Source organism: Empidonax traillii, unplaced genomic scaffold (assembly GCF_003031625.1).
Source record: "Empidonax traillii isolate 1590-97213 ecotype Southwest subspecies unplaced genomic scaffold, ASM303162v1 scaffold21:size2437335, whole genome shotgun sequence".
In the NCBI taxonomy this organism is placed as follows: Eukaryota; Metazoa; Chordata; class Aves; order Passeriformes; family Tyrannidae; genus Empidonax; species Empidonax traillii.
Genome location: NW_020955214.1, coordinates 1,891,695 through 1,909,894, shown reverse-complemented (window position 1 = coordinate 1,909,894; position 18,200 = coordinate 1,891,695). Strand labels below are relative to the sequence as shown.

The 18,200-nt window shown below is 40.1% G+C and overlaps 1 protein-coding gene across 6 annotated transcripts in view; it reads left to right on the top strand.

Annotated features, from left to right (window-relative positions):
• The window catches only part of LOC114066140 (protein O-glucosyltransferase 3-like), a 57,849-nt gene that overhangs the window by 9,989 nt on the left and 29,660 nt on the right, over positions 1–18,200 (top strand). For 3 of the 6 annotated variants that reach the window (XM_027900644.1, XM_027900619.1, XM_027900600.1), the window contains exons 2-4: positions 7,071–7,228; positions 12,333–12,477; positions 16,952–17,027. In XM_027900644.1, the coding sequence (XP_027756445.1) occupies positions 7,071–7,228; positions 12,333–12,477; positions 16,952–17,027 (379 nt within the window). Of the gene's footprint in view, positions 1–7,070; positions 7,229–12,332; positions 12,478–12,859; positions 14,366–16,951; positions 17,028–18,200 lie in introns of those variants that run through there. The other 3 variants (XM_027900610.1, XM_027900628.1, XM_027900635.1) reach the window with 3 other exon arrangements.

The following is an 18,200-nucleotide window of genomic DNA, read 5'->3' as shown; positions in this document are numbered from 1 at the left end:
TGTATTTTGAGAGCCCTAGGCTTCAAGCTTAGCTCTGTACAAACTAATGTCAAAGTCTGTTTGGAGCCTCTCAGTTCTAGGGCTCTGTCCAGACCCAAGGGCTGTCATACACAAACCTGCATGTAGAGGTGAGACCTTGGTCTTAATTTGAAATAAATTCCCCTCATTCAGAGTTCTCACCTGGCCTGTGTCTTGTTACTTGTTTTTCCCCTTATATTGTTTCCTGGGAAAGGTTTTGCATAAAGAAAGTCTTTAAATAACATGAGCAATAGCATCTGCATCGTATGTCTTTGTAAGGCAGTTAAATTTATAATTCATGGCTGAGCTGTAAATACTTGCATAGATGACTGTCTCTTTGCATGCTAACAATATTTATAAAAGGTCTCACAATCAACCTGCAGCTCTACCCTGGAAGAGTAAATATGTCTGCTGTTAATCATTAGCTTCAGGTTTGCTGAGAGACCTGATCCTCAGCCGTTCAACCCATCATGTGGCAACACATAGTATACATATGCATTTCCATGTAAGATTTCCGGGACAGACATTCAGGAGCTCAAAACTTACTCCTATCATTCAGTGGTTTTGGATTGAGACTACATCTATCCCTGCAAAGAAATCAGAATTTTACATGGAAAATTATATCCATTGCCCCTATTAGTATGTATTAATGGTAATGGAAATACCTGTTAATGAAGTAATCTCATTAGAGATATTAATTACTACCATTCAGAAGCTGTATGACACACTTTAAAATGATAGGTAGCCTTTCTTTCCATTGCATCATGGATTTGTTTTGTTATTACCCTATAATATTGGCAGGTAGCTTGTATTGAGAGTGTAATAAAGCAACACTGATTTTTTCACTATCATTTGCAGCCAGCACAGAGAGATTTTAACTCATCTGTAAAACATTCTCAGAGTGGAGCCTTTCCCTGTTTTGCACATACTGTAGAGGGAATGGCAGAGCCATGACTGAGCTGGAAGGTCACCGACAGTTTTGACATTACTAGGGTATTCATTCACAGAATAACAGAATTAGCTGAATATTCCACCTCATTCACTTTTATTGACCAGCTGCCCAAAAGACTGAAAGCTTTCATATTCTAAGTATGTATACAATTTAAAGGGTATGTACTTAGTGCCTTTTCTGCATGTTCCAATAGGGCTGAAATAATCGTTTCATTGTAAACCCAAGGTAGCTGATAAAGAAATAGTAATAAAGTAACATTTTGAGGCATTGTTACAGCTTGAGAAGGGTGATTAATCACCCCTCAGCTCCCATGATCTGTTTTCAAAGCTCTGGGCTTTGAAAACAACTTTCTGAAGACAGTCAATGAGCTTCTGATTTCAGGGCTTTAACTGAGAACTACTGATTCCTGAGCTGCCAGAGCAGAGAGGAGTTATATGGTCAGCATGAGAATTAACCTTGTCTTTGCCCTTACAACATTTCCTTTTTTTTTTTTTTTTTTTTTTTTTAAAGGAAAGTGTCATTCTGTGCTCTTACTCAGGGAAACAGAGAAAAGCTTCAAGGGAAAAGGAGTGGTAGACTTGGTAAAGGAAAACAGCAGCTAGTGCGAGTCATCTGCAATACATTTATTTCATATAGTTTAATATGAGAAGTTAATGCTTTGGGGAAAAAACAGAGGTACCTTTTGGCCACTGTACAGAGAGTACTTAAGTTAAAGAATTATAGACACAAAAGACATTATGACTTACAGAGTAGGAAGAAGTATTCAACACACAGTGGGAGTCTGATGAAGATTTTCATGTATGCTGATAGTCATGCTATCTGTGTAGGTTGTGTGTAATCATTGTACACATTGCCACTGTGTTGGGCTATCTCAAAGCAGGTGATCAGCTTTAATTTAGAAGAATAAATTTGCTCAGTAGAAGTAGTGTAATAATGTCAGATTTGTGATTTTTTCCTACTTTTTAATGAAAAAAGAAGTGAGAGGGAAGGGTTTTCCCCATGAGCAGATAAGGTGGATCTTCAGAAAGGCCTTTACTCATATATTCCCTGACTGTGTCCCTGACACACAGCAGGACTTAATATGTGAATCCAAAATCTATTGTCAGAAGAGTGTTCTGAGGAAAAATTTATATTTACTGTTTACAACTCTTTATGTAGCCATACTTGCTACTTGAAAGGATATCATGCAGAAGTGGTATATTTGTGTTTTAAGTTCTTCTGCCTGTTAAATGTACAGTCTGGGAGGAAAACCTAGAGAAGATTAATTCCCTTTTCACTTTCTTCTGACTTCCATCGCTGGTTTTGCACATTTCCAGAATCTAAATATTTTGGGATAATTGTGAGCTGGTAACTTGATGCAGCCATCAAAGTGGGATTGAAAACATATGCCATACAGTTCAGTGCTGAGCTGTGAAATGTTTATCCTGTCCGTCAGGTGAATCTTTCTTGGCACTTCCAGTTACTCCTTTCCATCTTGGGGTATCACCAGTAGGTGACTCTCCCTCCCACACCCTGACCTGTTCAGGATAGTGAAAGTCCTTCCATTACATTAATTGGTCTTTGGGTCACGATCAGTAACAAACACTGAACCAATACATTCTTTGTTTTTCATTGCTGGGGCCCATCCTCTTTGCCCACACACATCTTTAGTTACTCAGATAAATACATCTGAAGGCAACTTAGTGGATTAATGGGCATTATAAAATGAATTCATAATAATAAAAACAACAGAAGGATGAAAAAGATGAAGACTTAGATTAAAAAAACTAGTATTTCAGGGGAAGGAAAAATTAAACTGGAATGGTTGATTGGCAACGACCTAGCAGGTTAGATTGGAGCATTATTCCAACACATTTTGTTCTTTCCAACATATTTGTTCCTCATAGAGGAGACCTTGATTTTTCAGAGAATGACTGCAGAAATGCTTAATTTTAGAAATATCAAAGAAAAAAATAAGTGCATTTTCAGTTAGATCTTTTTACATTGCCTTGTAGTATATGCAACCAAAACATGGGAGTAATTTTTCCTCTGTGATTCACCTCTTGTGCATAATGTTTTACATATAATAATGAGACTGAGTTGGTTCATTAGCCAAACAGACAGCAATATGAAAGAAAAATAAACAAAAGATGCTTTAATATGAGTAAAAGTATACCAGCTACTAAGAATAAAGAGTGCCTTAGAAAACAGACCTATTGTGTGTCTGAGGTGCTCGGAAAGAGTACGTTGACTCTGTGTATTGTTATTTTTCTTCCTGGTAGAACTAACTCTGGCACCTTGGCAACCAGAATGTTGTTGTTATTACTGTCTCTAGGAAATGGCAGATACAAATTTTTTTTCAAATTACTTCAGCTATGGTAGTCTTTGCCATTGCCAGTAATACTTCTTTTTCCTTTTTTTCCCCCCAAATATGACAACTTGAAAGTATGTCTGTAAATTATTTTCATAACATTAAAAGGAACTGTAAGTAAAAAACATTCCTACATTGCATTTTAGAGCTACCCATGGCTGTGACAACAGCCAGAGTTTTCTAGAAAAGTAACTACTCACAGAAGTGGTGGAGTTGCACAGTTCACCAGTGTGGCATAATGTATAAAGCAGTGGGAAGGGCATAAGTTGAGGTAAAAAAATTAGGAAATAATAACTTCTTCAGGCACTGTTTTTTAACATCTCTAGCTGTTCCTTGCTAATAAAGTAAGGAATATAAACAAAATAAAGATAAAAGCTTGGTTTAGGTAACTTTTTGGAAGTTATCTGCCCTGCTGTATTTTTAATCTAAGTTTTCAACACTCTTTTTATCTGCAATCCTTTCAGCCTTGTCTTCTCAAACATTGTGAGCCTTGATCCAAAGAGCAAATTGCACCTGCTTATCCTTCACCTGGTGCAATTCCTTGTGCTGTGTGTCTGTTCTCTTGAGAGGTGTGTGATTACAGTCCTTTAGGGCCGAATCCTGCTTTCCTGAAATCAATAGGAATCATAATTTCTGCTTTGGTAAAAGTGGGATTGAGTCCTCTGTCCCCTGCAAACAGCAGAGGTGTCCCCAGATGTCCTATTTGGCAACCCGGTTTCTACTACCTTGCACATCTGTCTTCTGCTTTATATTCAGGATGAAGATAGTAAAGAAAATACCTTTCCTCTTACTGTAGCAATTAAAGCTCCTTATTATCCTAAGAGGAAGTGGTAGGGGAGGCTACCCATCTATAGACAGTATTTATGATAACCCACATGAAAGTCTAGCACATAGAAACTTCAGGTTAACTTTTCCCTGGAGACATCTATAAGAAATTCTGGGACATCCTTGTACCAATAAGGAAGCAATGTTTTTAAAAACAGTGTAAAGAAATTGCTCTTGAGTGATTCATTAGTTTATCATGCTCTGTAGGATAATAGATGGGAAAAGGTAATGAGGTGTAGCCTGTGAGGTCATTTAGGATTGCTGCCTGCTCTGGTTTGTGGAGCAGTCTCCTATAAGTTATCCTGGGAATGGACTTGCCTTTAATCCCTCAAGAGCTTTTTCCATCACAGTGAGGTTGTCTCCTTTCAAGAGGAAGTGACTTCAAGTGTCCAAACGTGTCTGTAGACAAACAAGAAGTAAGGACAGATGGAGCAGACAGGGAAGCAGGATTAGTACATTTGGCTTAGAGGGCACTGGGTGTTTTGACACTCCTACGGAGCAGTGTCTCAATATATAATTGGTAATCCGAGTAACAATAGCGCTGCCTCAGAGGCAAGTTCATTGCAATACTCACTGCAGATACCATCTCCTGCTATAATTGTTTCTTGAGACGGGCTTTCCTTCTGGCTCACAACTGTCGTTCATTTGTATCATGAGGGGGCACATAAACTTGACAGAGCAGGTATATAGGGAAATGATGTGGTTTGGCTTGGGAGTCATCACGAAGGAGAAATGCTTAATAGTCATGCAATATTGCAATTAGAGATTGTGTATCATATTAATATTATTCGTCGCTCAAATAACTATGTATATAGAGTTCCATATATGGGCCTGTGCGTGTGCATAAATATAAATATGCACAAGCAGTTTAAAGGATTTATTTGGGATATTGAGTTTGGGATGACAGCACAACTCAAAAGCAGTACATTCACAGATAATGACTATAGATAATGCCAAGCATGTACTCGTAAAGACTTTACCGTGTTTAAACATTAAAGTCAGCGTTTGCGCAAGACTTCCAGTTCGTTTCTCAGTGCAAGGCATGTTCGTGCAATGCCTCATATGGTCGACGTTAGAGCAAGTGTGGGGGTTTCGTATTTTCCTTTGCCTCTGGAATGCGTAAACATGAAGCGAATAGACGGTTGTGTATCCATCCTGCCCGCTTCCCGGCCGCGGGTGCGGGATCGCAGCCCTGCCCGGGGACACGCACAGGGACAAGCTGTGATCCTGGATGCCGCCGCTGGGTGGCGCCAGGGCCCCGCCCCGACGGGCTCCCACTGGGAACGGCGATCCCAGCGTGTCTCCTCCCGAAGGGAATGGGTTATAACAGATGGTCTCTACTTTAGGGACTTCAGCAGAACTGCCGTGGCCTTGTTTACTGGGCGGGTGTTGCGGCTGCAGCCACTCCCCGAGTACCTCATGCCTGGTTCTGTGTACTTTTACTGCTCCTTACTGGTAAGGCCACAGGAGTGAGGTCATGAAATTGGCTCTTGAGAGCACATTGTTCATCCCCTCTTGTTCCACATCACTGCTAGGCTGCGTTCCAAGCTGCAGAATGCATTTACAGTGTTTAGTCACTCCCGTGCTGTGGTAATATCTGTGATGATTAACATTTTTGCCTTTCTAATAAGTTTATTTGGAATGGCTAGTGCTTGTGCATGTGGCTGTGTAATCTTCAAAGGAAGTACTCATTTTCCAAAAATGTCTCCCTCCAGCCTTCCTGTTCATCAGATGCCACCGGATGAACAGTAGGTGCTAGTATGGACAATGTACTCTGTATAAATTCCAGATCAAAATATATCCATTTCCAGACTAGATATTTTATCTTCAGTGTATTTTGGGAGGTATTGTTGTCTCAGATAATGTGAGTTTTTATTGATAAGTGAAGTAACTTATGTTCTCTGAGAACATCTGTATTCCTAGGTATGAGTTTTACCACTGATTAAGGAGGCAGATTTACATGAAAGCCTTGCTCAAACGTTGGTATTACATCTGCAGGCTGTGCACGAAGTCTTGTTTTGTTACCATCAGAATAAGATGGGGTGTGGATTTGCTGCATTTACATCCATACTTTAGGCACTTGTGTAACATCATTTGAAAACAAGTAACTTTGCATGCCCATTGCACTATTCCCACTCCTTTGCAACTGTACCTTGTTCTTTTACATCCAGCTGAACAATTTATTCCTCTGACTTCTTGGTCTAAAACCTGAACTTACTACTAAATAACTTCTTCAGTGGCAGCGACATGTGTGTAGCTTGTGCAGGCTTCGCCTCAGTGTGGCAGAACATTTATATATTCATTATTAGATGCCTTCATACATATTAAACACAGGCAGGATCACTATGCAGCAAGGAAAGAGGAAAATGTGTTAAACTTGTTGAACATGTTGCTTGAATATTGATTAGCTGAATTCACAATTTATTATTCTCTTTTGCATAGAAAATGTGTAGTGGACACCTCACTGTTAGGGCATTGGTGATCTTCCTCTTGAAAATAAAAATATTCTTGTTATTGCTTCTACTTAAATGAGTGAATAAATATTTCAGAAATTGCTTTGTTAGGGTGTTATTTATTTTAATTTGATTATTGGCTGAACTTAATGTTACTTTCAATTAGAGTGCTTATGAATTATTACCTTATTTTTGCAAGGAAAATGGATGCACTTCTTCAAGGTAGAGAATAATTCAACCATATGAATCATCCACTTAACCTGGTCACATAGTGTCATTTGTTAAGCTGGAGAATTTTTCTGTCATTAAAACTTTTATGTGCTTGCTATGAATGTATCATGCCCCACTGTATCTTTTTAAAAGTCATTATATGTACATATACTGTAAATATTTAGATCAACAACAGGGAGAGTTCCTAATGATGTGCCTGTAATATCTAAAATGGCTTAAAGTATTTTTTTTCCCTTTCTAGCAAACTTCTGAAGAGAAGGAAGTCTGAAAAAGGGCTGCAGGGAGTGACTGGAGAATGGTTTGAAGAAATAAAAAGAAAAAAATTTCAGAATTACCTTGATGTCAATAGAATGTTAAAACCACCATTAGAGCATCAGCTAAAGAAGAGCAAAAACACCAGTGAGTTGCATTTTTCCATTTCCTTACGTATGTAATAACAGTCACCAAACCAATGTCTTATAGCATTTTGGAGTGTAATAGCTAAGGAGTTTCTGAAACCATAGACTTTCTTCTAATATCATAGTTTTACCAAATATATATTTTCAAAATGACTATGTTTCTTCAAGCAGGTTCTGTTAAAATCACAGCTGGGAGTCACATCAGAAAATGCCTGATACTGTTATGCCAACCCGTACAGCCCAGGTTGGAAGGACATCAGAAGGTCATTAGGTCCAACCTTGTGTTGGAAAGGGAGCCTGGATGAGATTAGTTAGAATTCTCTACAGTCACATCTTGTAAACCTCCACTGATGGGGACTCTTTTTCCTCTAGGTTTTACTGCTGAGCATGATGCCATATGGTATGGAATGTCCCTTGAGTCAGCTGGGCTGAGCTGTCCTGGCTCTATCCCCTCGCAACTCCTTGTGCACCCCCTGCCCACCTGCTGGTGGGGTGGGGTGAGAGGCAGAAAAGGGCTTGACTCTGTAAGCCCTGCTCAGCAGTAATGAAAACATCCCTGAATTATCAACACTGTTCTCAATACAAATCTAGAACACAGCCCTATGCAAGCTACTATGGAAAAAATTAATTATCCCAGCCAAAACGAGCACATTCCATACTATTTACATCATGCTCAGGTCCCACACTATTCAATACATCCTCATTAACTACCCTACTGCCTTCCCATCATTTGATACAGATGACATTCCCTTAGTCTGTGGATCACCCCTGTAAAACATTTGTAAAATGTCCATAAAATGTCCACTAATGGCCACAAAACGTCCACTGAGCTCATTTAGTTCCTGACTTCGGGCTCCATCTGTTATGGTGGTAGCTCAGGACAGGAGAGCTGGTCTGTTGCATGGACTTATTGAGCACCAAAGCCAGCTCAGGCTGTCCGCTGCTGCACTTGGCACTGCTCCTTGCAAGGCTTGTCCTGCACTGGTTTGGGTGGTTCCTGCTATAGTAATTCCTGTAACATAAAACTCAAATCATGGGCTACAGGAATTCAAAGGTATTTTCATTACAGTCCCCACCTACGGTCCCTTTGGGCCAGGTTATAAGGGTTTAACATTGCAATGAACTCCCACCCTTGCTCCCAGACTGGCTAGCAACAAGGGGTTCCTGCTATTGTATCATAGAACCATAGAATCAGCTGGGTTGGAAAAGATCTCCGAGATCATCAAGTCCAACCCTTGATCCACTACCGCGGCAGTTACTGGATCATGGCACTAAGTGCCACATCTGGTCTCATATTAAAAACCTCCAGGGACGGTGACTCCACCACCTCTCTGGAATCAGCCCATTCCAGTGTCTGATTACTCTCTCCATAAAAAATTTCTTCCTAATATCCAACCTGTAGTTTCCCAGGTCCTCCTTGCAGCCTTTTTTGTGGATCGGTGTGACATTCACCAACTTCCAATCATCTGGGAACTCCCCAGTGAGCCAGGGAGGTTGGTAAATGATGGAGAGCTCTTCTGCCAGCTCCCTCATCACCCTAGGATGGATTCCATCTGGTCCCATAGTCTTGTGAGGATCCAAGTGGTTCAGTGGCTTGCTAACTGTTTCGTCCTGGATTACAGGAGGCTATTCAGCTTCTTATCTCTGTCTACCACCTCCAGAGGCCACTTGTCCTGAGGACAACCTGTCTTGAAAACTGAGGCAAAGAAGGTGTTAAGTACCTCAGCCTTTTCTTCATCTGTGGTGACTTTGTTCCCCATCATGTCCAACAAAGAATGGACATTTTTCTTGCCCCTCCTTTTGCTATTGATGTATTTGTAGAAGCACTTCTTGTTGTCCCTAACGGAAGTGGCTGGATTGAGTTCAAATTGTGCCTCTCTAATTTTCTTTCTACATGACCTATCTATATTCCTAAACTCTTCATGAGTAGCCAGCCCTTTTTTCCATAGTTGGTAAGATCTCTTTTTTCCCCTAATTTCCTTCAAAATCTCTCTGTTTAGCCAGGCTAGCCATCTTCCCCACCGGCTCGCCTTTCAGCACACTGGGACAGCTTGCTCCTGTGCATTCAAGACTTGCTTCTTGAAGCATGTCCATCCCTTCTGGACCCCTTTGTTCTCAAGGGCTGTTTCCCAAGGTACCCTCTAAACCAGTCTTCTCAGCAGGCCAAAATCTGCCGTGCAGAAGTCCAAGGTAGAAGTTTTATTGATGACCCTCTTTGAGTCCCCGAGTATTGAAACCTCTATTATTTCATAGTCACGTTCCCATAACATGCAACTCAAATCTTGACTTCCAGCAATTTAAAGGTATTTTTATTACCATCCTCACCCCCAGTTCCTTTGAACCAGACCATCTGGTTTAGCATTACACTGAACTCTTCCTGTTGCCCCTGCTCTGTCTTGGACTTAGCACATACTGCAGGGGTGTACGTGCTCCATATGGAGCCAGTCTCTTCCCAGGTATACTTGCTGTGTCATGGACGTATCCACAGCCACAGTCCATTCAAAGTGCATGTTTTCCAGCGAGGCCTCCTCCATAGGCCACAATGCCTTCAGAGATACACCTCCTTCAACATGATCTTACCCACGGCTGCCGTCCCTGCAGGGGAGTACCTGCTCTGTCGTGGTCTTACCCATGGCCACACACTCTGAGATTCTCCAGCATGACCTCATGCACAGCCACAGGTGCTTCAAGGTGTACCTTTTCCAGTATGGACTTATTCTTGGGCCACAATCCCTTCAGAGGTACACCATAACCATGGCACATTAGCATTCCACTAACGAGCACGAGGCTCTAATGCACAGTCAGGCAAGCGAGCCCCATGGCAAGCACAGGAACCTGTCAATTAATAGCTAAACAGCAAGAACACCTATAACTTCAGTTTAGCACATTCCACTGAAATCTGTCATTATCTCAAATCCTTTGAGCCCCACATCAGGCATCATACAGGACTGTTGCGGTTTAACCCCAGCCAGCAACTAAGCACCACCTAGCTGCTCGCTCACCCACCCCCTGTGAGGATGGGCGGGAGGTTAAAAGTGAGAGAATTTGTGAATTAAGATAAAGATAGTTGAACAGATAAAGCAAAAGCCATGCATATAGGCAAAGCAAAACAAGGAATTCATTCACTACTCTCCATGGCCAGGCAGTTGTTCAGCCACCTCCAGGAAAGCAAGGCTCCATCACACGTAACAGTGACTTGAGGAGAAAAATGCCATCATTCTGAAAGTCCTTCCTTCCTTCTCCCCTCAGTTTTATATTCTGAGCCTGATGCCAGAATGATCTGGAATGTCCCTTGGGTCAGTTGAGGTCACCTGTCCTGGCTATGTCCCCTCCCCACTCCTTGTGCACCCCCTGCCCATCCACCCTTTCTGCAAGAAGCAGAAAAGGCCTTGACTCTGTGTAAGCCCTGCTCAGCAATAATGAAAACATCCCTGAATTATCAACACTGTTCTCAGCACAAATCCAAAACATAGCCCCATTCAAGCTAGTATGGAAAAATTTAGCTATCCCAGCCAAAACCAGCACAAAAAGACATTTCAGTTTTCACCTAGTGTGCTTAAAAATCTAAAGGCGTCTAAATGATATTTGGAATAAGTAGATGGGTTTGGGTGAGAGAGTACCAGTGGAAAACTTTTCCTAGTAACACTAGGTATGCCAGTGCTGATTATCAGGGCAAGTGTCAAAGCCTGGGAAGTTGGCCTGACCAGGAAGCAGGCCAACTGGAGATTTCTTTCACAGATTCTGATGGCATCCAAAATGAACATGCACAAGAAATATAATGTCTCTATAGCAAGCATGGTATTCTGTACTGTCTTTCATCTTCCATCCAGATAGTTTTCATGCATAATATATGCTTTTATCTGTTCACATTTCTGCATGTTTTTCATAGAGCTCTTCCTATTTGAGCTTCACATCAACTGGAAGCAGAGTCATATATTTCAAAAGAAAAGTGAAACCTACACAGAACAGATCTGTCTTTCCTGACCATTTTTTCCCCAACATCCCCTGTAATCCACAGCTATCTACTAGTTTTCTCTTTCAGAGATGGTCTAACTGATGCATTAGCTAGCTAAACTCTGTGTAATTGTTCTCTGGTATTTAACTTTGAAAGCTCCTGTTTCTGTTTCAGATCTGAAGAAGGGGTTGTGTGCCCCAGAGGCTTGTCTGATATTTCCAACTGTATAAGTTGGCTAAATAAAAGGTACTGCTTCTACTTGCAAGTCTTGCTGTGTCTACATCCCTAAACCATACTGGCTATGGCAGAGTGCTGTTAGGACTCTCCTGATGTCACCTGCATTGTTGAGTCAATGCCACCAAGAGGTTACACTCTGAAAGGGGTAAAGAATGTGGCATTTTAAAAAAACACAGTGATTGTCACTGAAGTGAAAGAGATATATTACACACAGGATTTAAATCACATGACATGAATTATTCGCTTCATTTTGGTCGAGGTCCAAAATGCTGCCCCTTCCTGTTGTTATCAGTGGCACTTTGCTCTAATTTCTGGATTTGCTTTCTCCTACAATCATCAGGTGAGCTATTTTCAAGCTTTTGTATTGCTTCAGGCATACATTGCTTTAAATGGAAAAAAAATGTAGTGCCTTATTCCTGAGTGAAGTCTTGTCTCTTGTATGATACAGAAGAGAGTTGAGTGTGAATTACTGTTATGTAGTTGCATTAGAGTCTATTACGCCATTGTATATTCTGGGTGATCACATTTATATTTCTTACAAATGTGAAAATATAGTGCTAATGATTGTGGGTACCTCAATTTTCAAATGCCTAATTTACCTGTATTTTGAAACAGCTACAGTTTTTAAATGGTTGAGTGCTGATTACTTTCTGAAAATCAGCCCATTTGTCTCAGGTGCATCACCCAAAACCCTAATACTTTTTGAAACTTTAGATCTGTTTATCTTTCTCTGTCTTCTAGTTAGTCATTACAAACCAGCAGGTCACATAGTCTCTCCAAAAATGTCAGTAAAACTAGATTTCCCTGGCATAAAAGGTAAGCAAAATAAAATTGTTTATGAAGATATAACATTTAAATATATATTTATATTGTCTTTACTAAGAAACAAATCTACTTTTTATCATGTTTTTAGATCATAAAGAATTAAAAATGTCATCCCGCACAAATCCTCAAGCACAAAAGAACACTTCAGCTTCCTTTCTGGGATTCAGATCACCTTTTGCTTGGCTTTCCTCCTTCAGAAAATCAAGGAAAACCCAGACTCAGAAGCAACCACGGTGAGGTGTAATCAGAACATACATTATTTCCAGCTTTAAAAAAGTCTATGAATTGTTCTGTGTTTTACTTAGAAATCTTTGTTAAATTATTTTTGCAGTCTCTTGCCTTTCACCTCACTGGGATGACTGGGATTTTACTTGGTCATGTAATGAGAGATTATCTGTTTTGTTTCAGAACAATGAGGACTAAGTGGCAAGTATTAGTTAAAGTCTCTTGGCTAAATCTATTTTGCTCAGGTTTTGCATAACAGCTTAAAGTATATGAAAGGCCCCAGACTTAGCAGTGGCTGCATCCTATTTAATTCCCTCTCAAGAGGGCAAGGTGTAAGGCGCATGGGGATCTGGTGCCCTATGGCTGTGATACAGAAGTATAGCTTTCCCAAGCCATGGCAGAGAGTACCAGCCCCAGGCAGCTCTGCTGCATCAGTTCCCAGCGTTTCTAGCCCAGAGGCAGCTAAAGGCAGGCCTGCAGCTTTAGCTCCAGCCAGGCTAACAGGGCAGCTCTCAGCACTTTAGTCTTCTGTGCTTCATCAGTGCTTTGGTGTCACCTGGATCTGGACCAAAGATGGTCTCATATGCAGCTCTGGAGCTGCTGTTTGAAGAGCATCCCTCTCCTTTGCCATCCACAGGGTTAAAGCTGCTGTTCAGATGGAACATAGTCTGGGGTAAGCCACAGTCAGGCTAGTTAGGCTGACTGTTCTCTCCTAACTTTTGTTCTGTGTAATCCTGTATGTCTGCAACATCTGAATGAAGCCTTACAATTTTTGTGTGCCTCTTAAGGTAATGCTTGGAACTGGCAATCACAGGTAGAGGTGCACCGTGCAGTTCCGTGAAATCTTAAGCATGAAGATGCAAGATCTTTGTTATAAAGAGCTGATTGTGAGTCTCAGGCTGATATTCTGGTCCATGCCTGGGGCTCCCAGGTGGCATGAATGGCTGTAATAAGCAATGACAGGGAATGTAAGCCTCTAAAGAAATTATGATTAGTCTGATATGTAGGTTTTGTAACACAGCAGCTTGCCATTGTGGAGTGTTTGTATCAAAGCAGGAGACTTAAGGAGAGGTTTGCATAGAGGCTGTGAGGTTAGCTTTGTGGATGTTCACTGGTAACAATTCTTTTACATAACAACATGGCACAGCAAAAAAAAAGTTGCAGTTTTAACACTGCTCCTTCCTCCTCCCTGTGACACAGTAATGCCCCTCATGCTGGGACACACCAACACTGGGCCACAGCCCTGCCTGCAGAATAAAGGGGCATTTGTGTAACTGAGAATCAGATTTCAAGGGTGCTTTAGTCCTGGTGCACAGTAAGGTAGCCAATGAACACAAGAAGGTCTAGGCTGTGCTGTAGAATGTAAGCCTTTCTGAAGAAGGCAAAAAACCCCAAAGCGTGCCAACTCATTGCATCAGCTTTTATCTGGCTTTTCCACAAAAAATCTGTCGTATCTCAGGCTCAGATGCCTTTGATTTCTGACCGAGCACAACTTGAAAAATAAACAAGTCAATCCTGACGTGTAACTGCGCTGATTGCTACATTTTCTAGTCACGCCTCTCTGTCGAAAACTTCCCCCACCCTCTTCTAGGTGTTGCCGTGGCATGTGGTTTGCTTTATGCATAGGCAAAGCACTGAAATAATCTGCCTCTCACCAGGTAGAGTTATTTTGGAGTGCTAGTGAAATACAATAGGACGCAGCACTGTAAATCCTGTAAGTAAGCCTAACTGGCAGAAGCTTTTAAATGGCTAAGTATTAATGGCTGGTTAGAGGGTCCTTTCTGTACCAGAGAGACAGTTTCATCAGCTGCAGTGGTGTTTTTACAGTGGGAATAAATTATGGATGCTGCAAGAAAGAGTGTGCTTACATGGAGACACAGAAGATGCTAATAAAAGGTTTGTAACTGTAGTCTGAAGGCAGCAAAATGTTTGATCGCTTTTGGTTCAAAGGTGTTTGGTGTTCTTGAATTCATCCTTATTATTTTCTAATATGTAAGTGTGATTCATCCGGGAAAAGAAATGCTGTTTAATTGTGTTTTCAGAGTATGTGAATTATGTGTTTGTTGTTTAGTTGTCTTCTTATACAGGACTGATAAGAATAGTATAGGAGAAAACGGATTACACTGACATTAGACAACTTGGAGGTAGCCTGGGGAAGACAGGTGCCTCAGTGAGAATACTAATTCGCAACAGATTTGAATTCATGGATTTTTATTATTGTTGCCAGTAGTGATAGTTATCTTTTACTTATAATCTTACATTTGGTTGTCATTAAAAAGATACATATGTATAGAAGTGGAAAAGTATAAATTACAGTTTCTTGTTTTCCGTAGTGAGTAGTATTTTTCTGATTGTAAACATTTCTGAACTTGAACATTAATTTAACTTCTTCTGTTTATGAGTAATAGACAATATTTGCAAGTATGTGTGTATGTGTGCATGCATGTGTGTACCTAATAATGTAAACATTGCCCAATATCCCTAACTAAAAAAAAGACTTTTTCCTAAAATTAAGCAACATTTCTCTGGGAGTAAGAAAAATTTATATTTTGAAATGCTGAAAAACTTAAAGCATTTAAGAAAAAATAATGAGGCAGTTTGGGAAGTGGAGGGATTGGCACAGAGAAAAGATTAAAATAACCCTGTCTGTATAAGTTAGCAGGGAGAAAAATAAAGCAGGATGCAATGACCAGTTATTTCTGAAAGAACAGTGACAACAAAGACAGGTATGAATTTAGAATAGTGCCAGAGGTGCAAATGAAAATTTAATTTTTGCCTAGACTATCAGAAGACATTTCTAACTGACATTTCTAACTAACATGTCTACTTCATGTAGCTTCATTGCAAGGAGCAATTAAGGCAACACCAGGTTGTCGGGAGTGGGGAGAGCTGTAGAGCGGCTTTACACAGTAAAGCTGAAGAAGAAAGCTTCTAACAAAGCTTTTACATTTTTGTTATGCATATGAGTAAAATTAAGGTAACTCGCTAAGCCACGGGATTTTGTTGAACTGTGTTTGCAGGAAATCATTGTAAAAACTCTAAAACATAAGTTTCAATTCTTAATTTGTTGTAGAAGCATTAAAACATATTCAACTTCATTTAAGATTAAAGGAAGACCTACATAGATTTCTGAGTTCTGGTTCTGTAAACTTCATTCACAGGGAGAGTTTACCCACTGAATTAATGACTATTCTTATTCTGTGATGCAAGGAAAAATTAGGAACTTCAGATTCAGACTGTCTGGCCAGATCCTAAGCCCACTGAAGTCAATAGGCTTGTTTGGTTTCAGTTGGACCCTATGTCAGAGAGGAATCCTGGTTTTACAGTTCACAATTACAGAAGCAAAAACAAATTGCACCTTTCAACTGTTCTTCCCTGCCTGCAAGCACATTGCAAACAAATGACAAAGCACTTCGGGAGGAAAGGCTGGGCCACAAAGAACTTGCCAACAAGCCGGTTTATACTTGCTGTAGAAGCACAATAAAGTAGTCTACCTGGGCACAAGAAGGTTTTAAGAGCCTAAGAACAAGGTCATTCAAAAAAAGTTTGAGACAAACAGGACTGAGCAGAACCATCTTTCCCTATTTCACTTTCTCTCAAGAATTACCTTCCTGGGAAAAAAGAGTTCTGAGACACGGAAGAACTGGCAATAAGCACAGGCTGAGCAACATTTCCTTCAGGGCTTTTGAAGGGACTGGGTTTGCTTAGTTGTAAAATAAAGTTCTACAGACTCAAAAAGACTCAGAGAAGTCAAGTCCCGTTCTTGTTTCTTTAGTTTATTTTGTATTTGTATGTCTGCAGGTCACTCCGTAGAGCAGAGTACTTTTTATGTTCAGGACTTCTTGTCTTGTTCTAACCACTGCATTACTCACAGACACTCTAGCCAGTTCTCTGCCAAGCCCTTGCAGTCTGATATACCTTAGGAAAGCAGACGAGTGTTAAAAATTGGTAAATAAAGGCTGTTTTGGATGAGTAGCAACAAATTCCAAAGTTCACACTGAAAACAATCTGCTGTCTGTCTCTCCTCCTTTGCAGGGGCAGTGCACAGCTCTGCATCTGAGCAGGGTGAAATGAAGAGAAAAACAATATAATTGCAGATGCAAACCACTTACAGGTTTACAAGTATATAACTTCAGCTATGAGTAGTACCTACTACTGTTGTTTGGAAAAAGAAATAATACTGCCTTATCATAATGCTGAACTGAAGTAACTACTTTATGGTTGTTGCAGCCATTCAGATGTCAGTAGGTTGAGTTCATTTTTGGCTGCACAGATTTGACTTTTGCAAGCTGGTAAAGCCAAAATGAACAATACATTTTCCTAGCATTTTTTAGCAGGATTTTTTTTGGAGGTGAGGCAGGGGAGGGAAGGATAAATTCTTCATAGAGGAGGTTTTCTTCAGATGCTTCTCAGTAGTTGTTAAAATGCGAAACTGCTGGATATTTACTACCCGGTAAAATTACGTCACATTCGTTTTCAAAGCCAACACTTACATCCTCCTGCCTACAGATATGACAGTCCTGCTAGCCCATCCTCGAAAGTGGAAGAAATGGCAACGGTAAGTAGCTTATCAGTTTACTCTTAGCAAAGTTTTAACTACAGATTTTGAAAAAATTAGTCCCCTTCGTTTATGCTCTTGATATTACATGTTTAAATAGTATTCTTGCAGTTCTTGTTTTAAATGCTGACGAAAATGTCTGAATTGTGAAGTTGTTGAATGTAGTAGAATGAGTTTGCCCATTAACTCTACAAGTCTGAAGCTTTCAGAGGTAAGCCCTAAGTCTAGCTCTGCCAGATTTCAGTTCTCTCATAATGACAGAATAATTGCATGGATCATTTCCTAGGCCAAGACCCTCACATATCTTGGCAACTGTAAGCAAACTACAGATAGATCAACTCACACTGAATAAATAATCCAGTGTGCTTACTTCACGTCACTGTACAAGGTTGAAAAAGAGTAGCTGACTTGGGCAGGCACTAAGATAGAGCCTCTCCTGCAACAATTCCATGCACAGAGTTGCCATGTAAATTTAAGTTATTAATTAAATATTATTTAATTATTTTTTGGATAAATGCTCCATTTTGTAAGCACAAACTCATTTTAAGGATTAAACAACACATTTATTTCTGATGTAATATAATGCACACTGTTGAAATAACAGAATTTCTTCCCAAGATGATGTTTTCTATTTGAATTACTTTATTACCCTATATTACTAACATGTCTTTCTTCACTTGAGTGGTATAACAACAGAGGGGACTAAGAAGGTATATAGTATATAATCAAAAGCACAGAGGAGCTAAATTGGCCACCTCCCTTCTCTCATATTTCAAAAACAAAGGGATAATCTATAATGATATATGACTGAACAAAGATCTTATCAGATAATCCTGCCTATTATATAAACATATTATATAAAGCTATATTACAGCTAGACAAGTAAAATATTATGACTACTGAGAACAAAAACATAGCAAGGTTTTTCTTTTAAAAAAAGTAGGAAGAGTCTCAGCTGAAATAAATCAGCAGTTCAGCACTTCTACCATCTGAGACCTGAGCTGAGAGAAATATGAGTGGGACAGAACTTCTCCAGCTTAACATGTAAACCAAACACAGATGGGGAATAGGATGACGTTTTCCCCACTTCTAATACTAAGTGCTGTCTTGCAATAAGAAAATTGGCTGTAGTATTAAACTATTAAATCTCCATCGGGAGGCTGGTATGTGAAT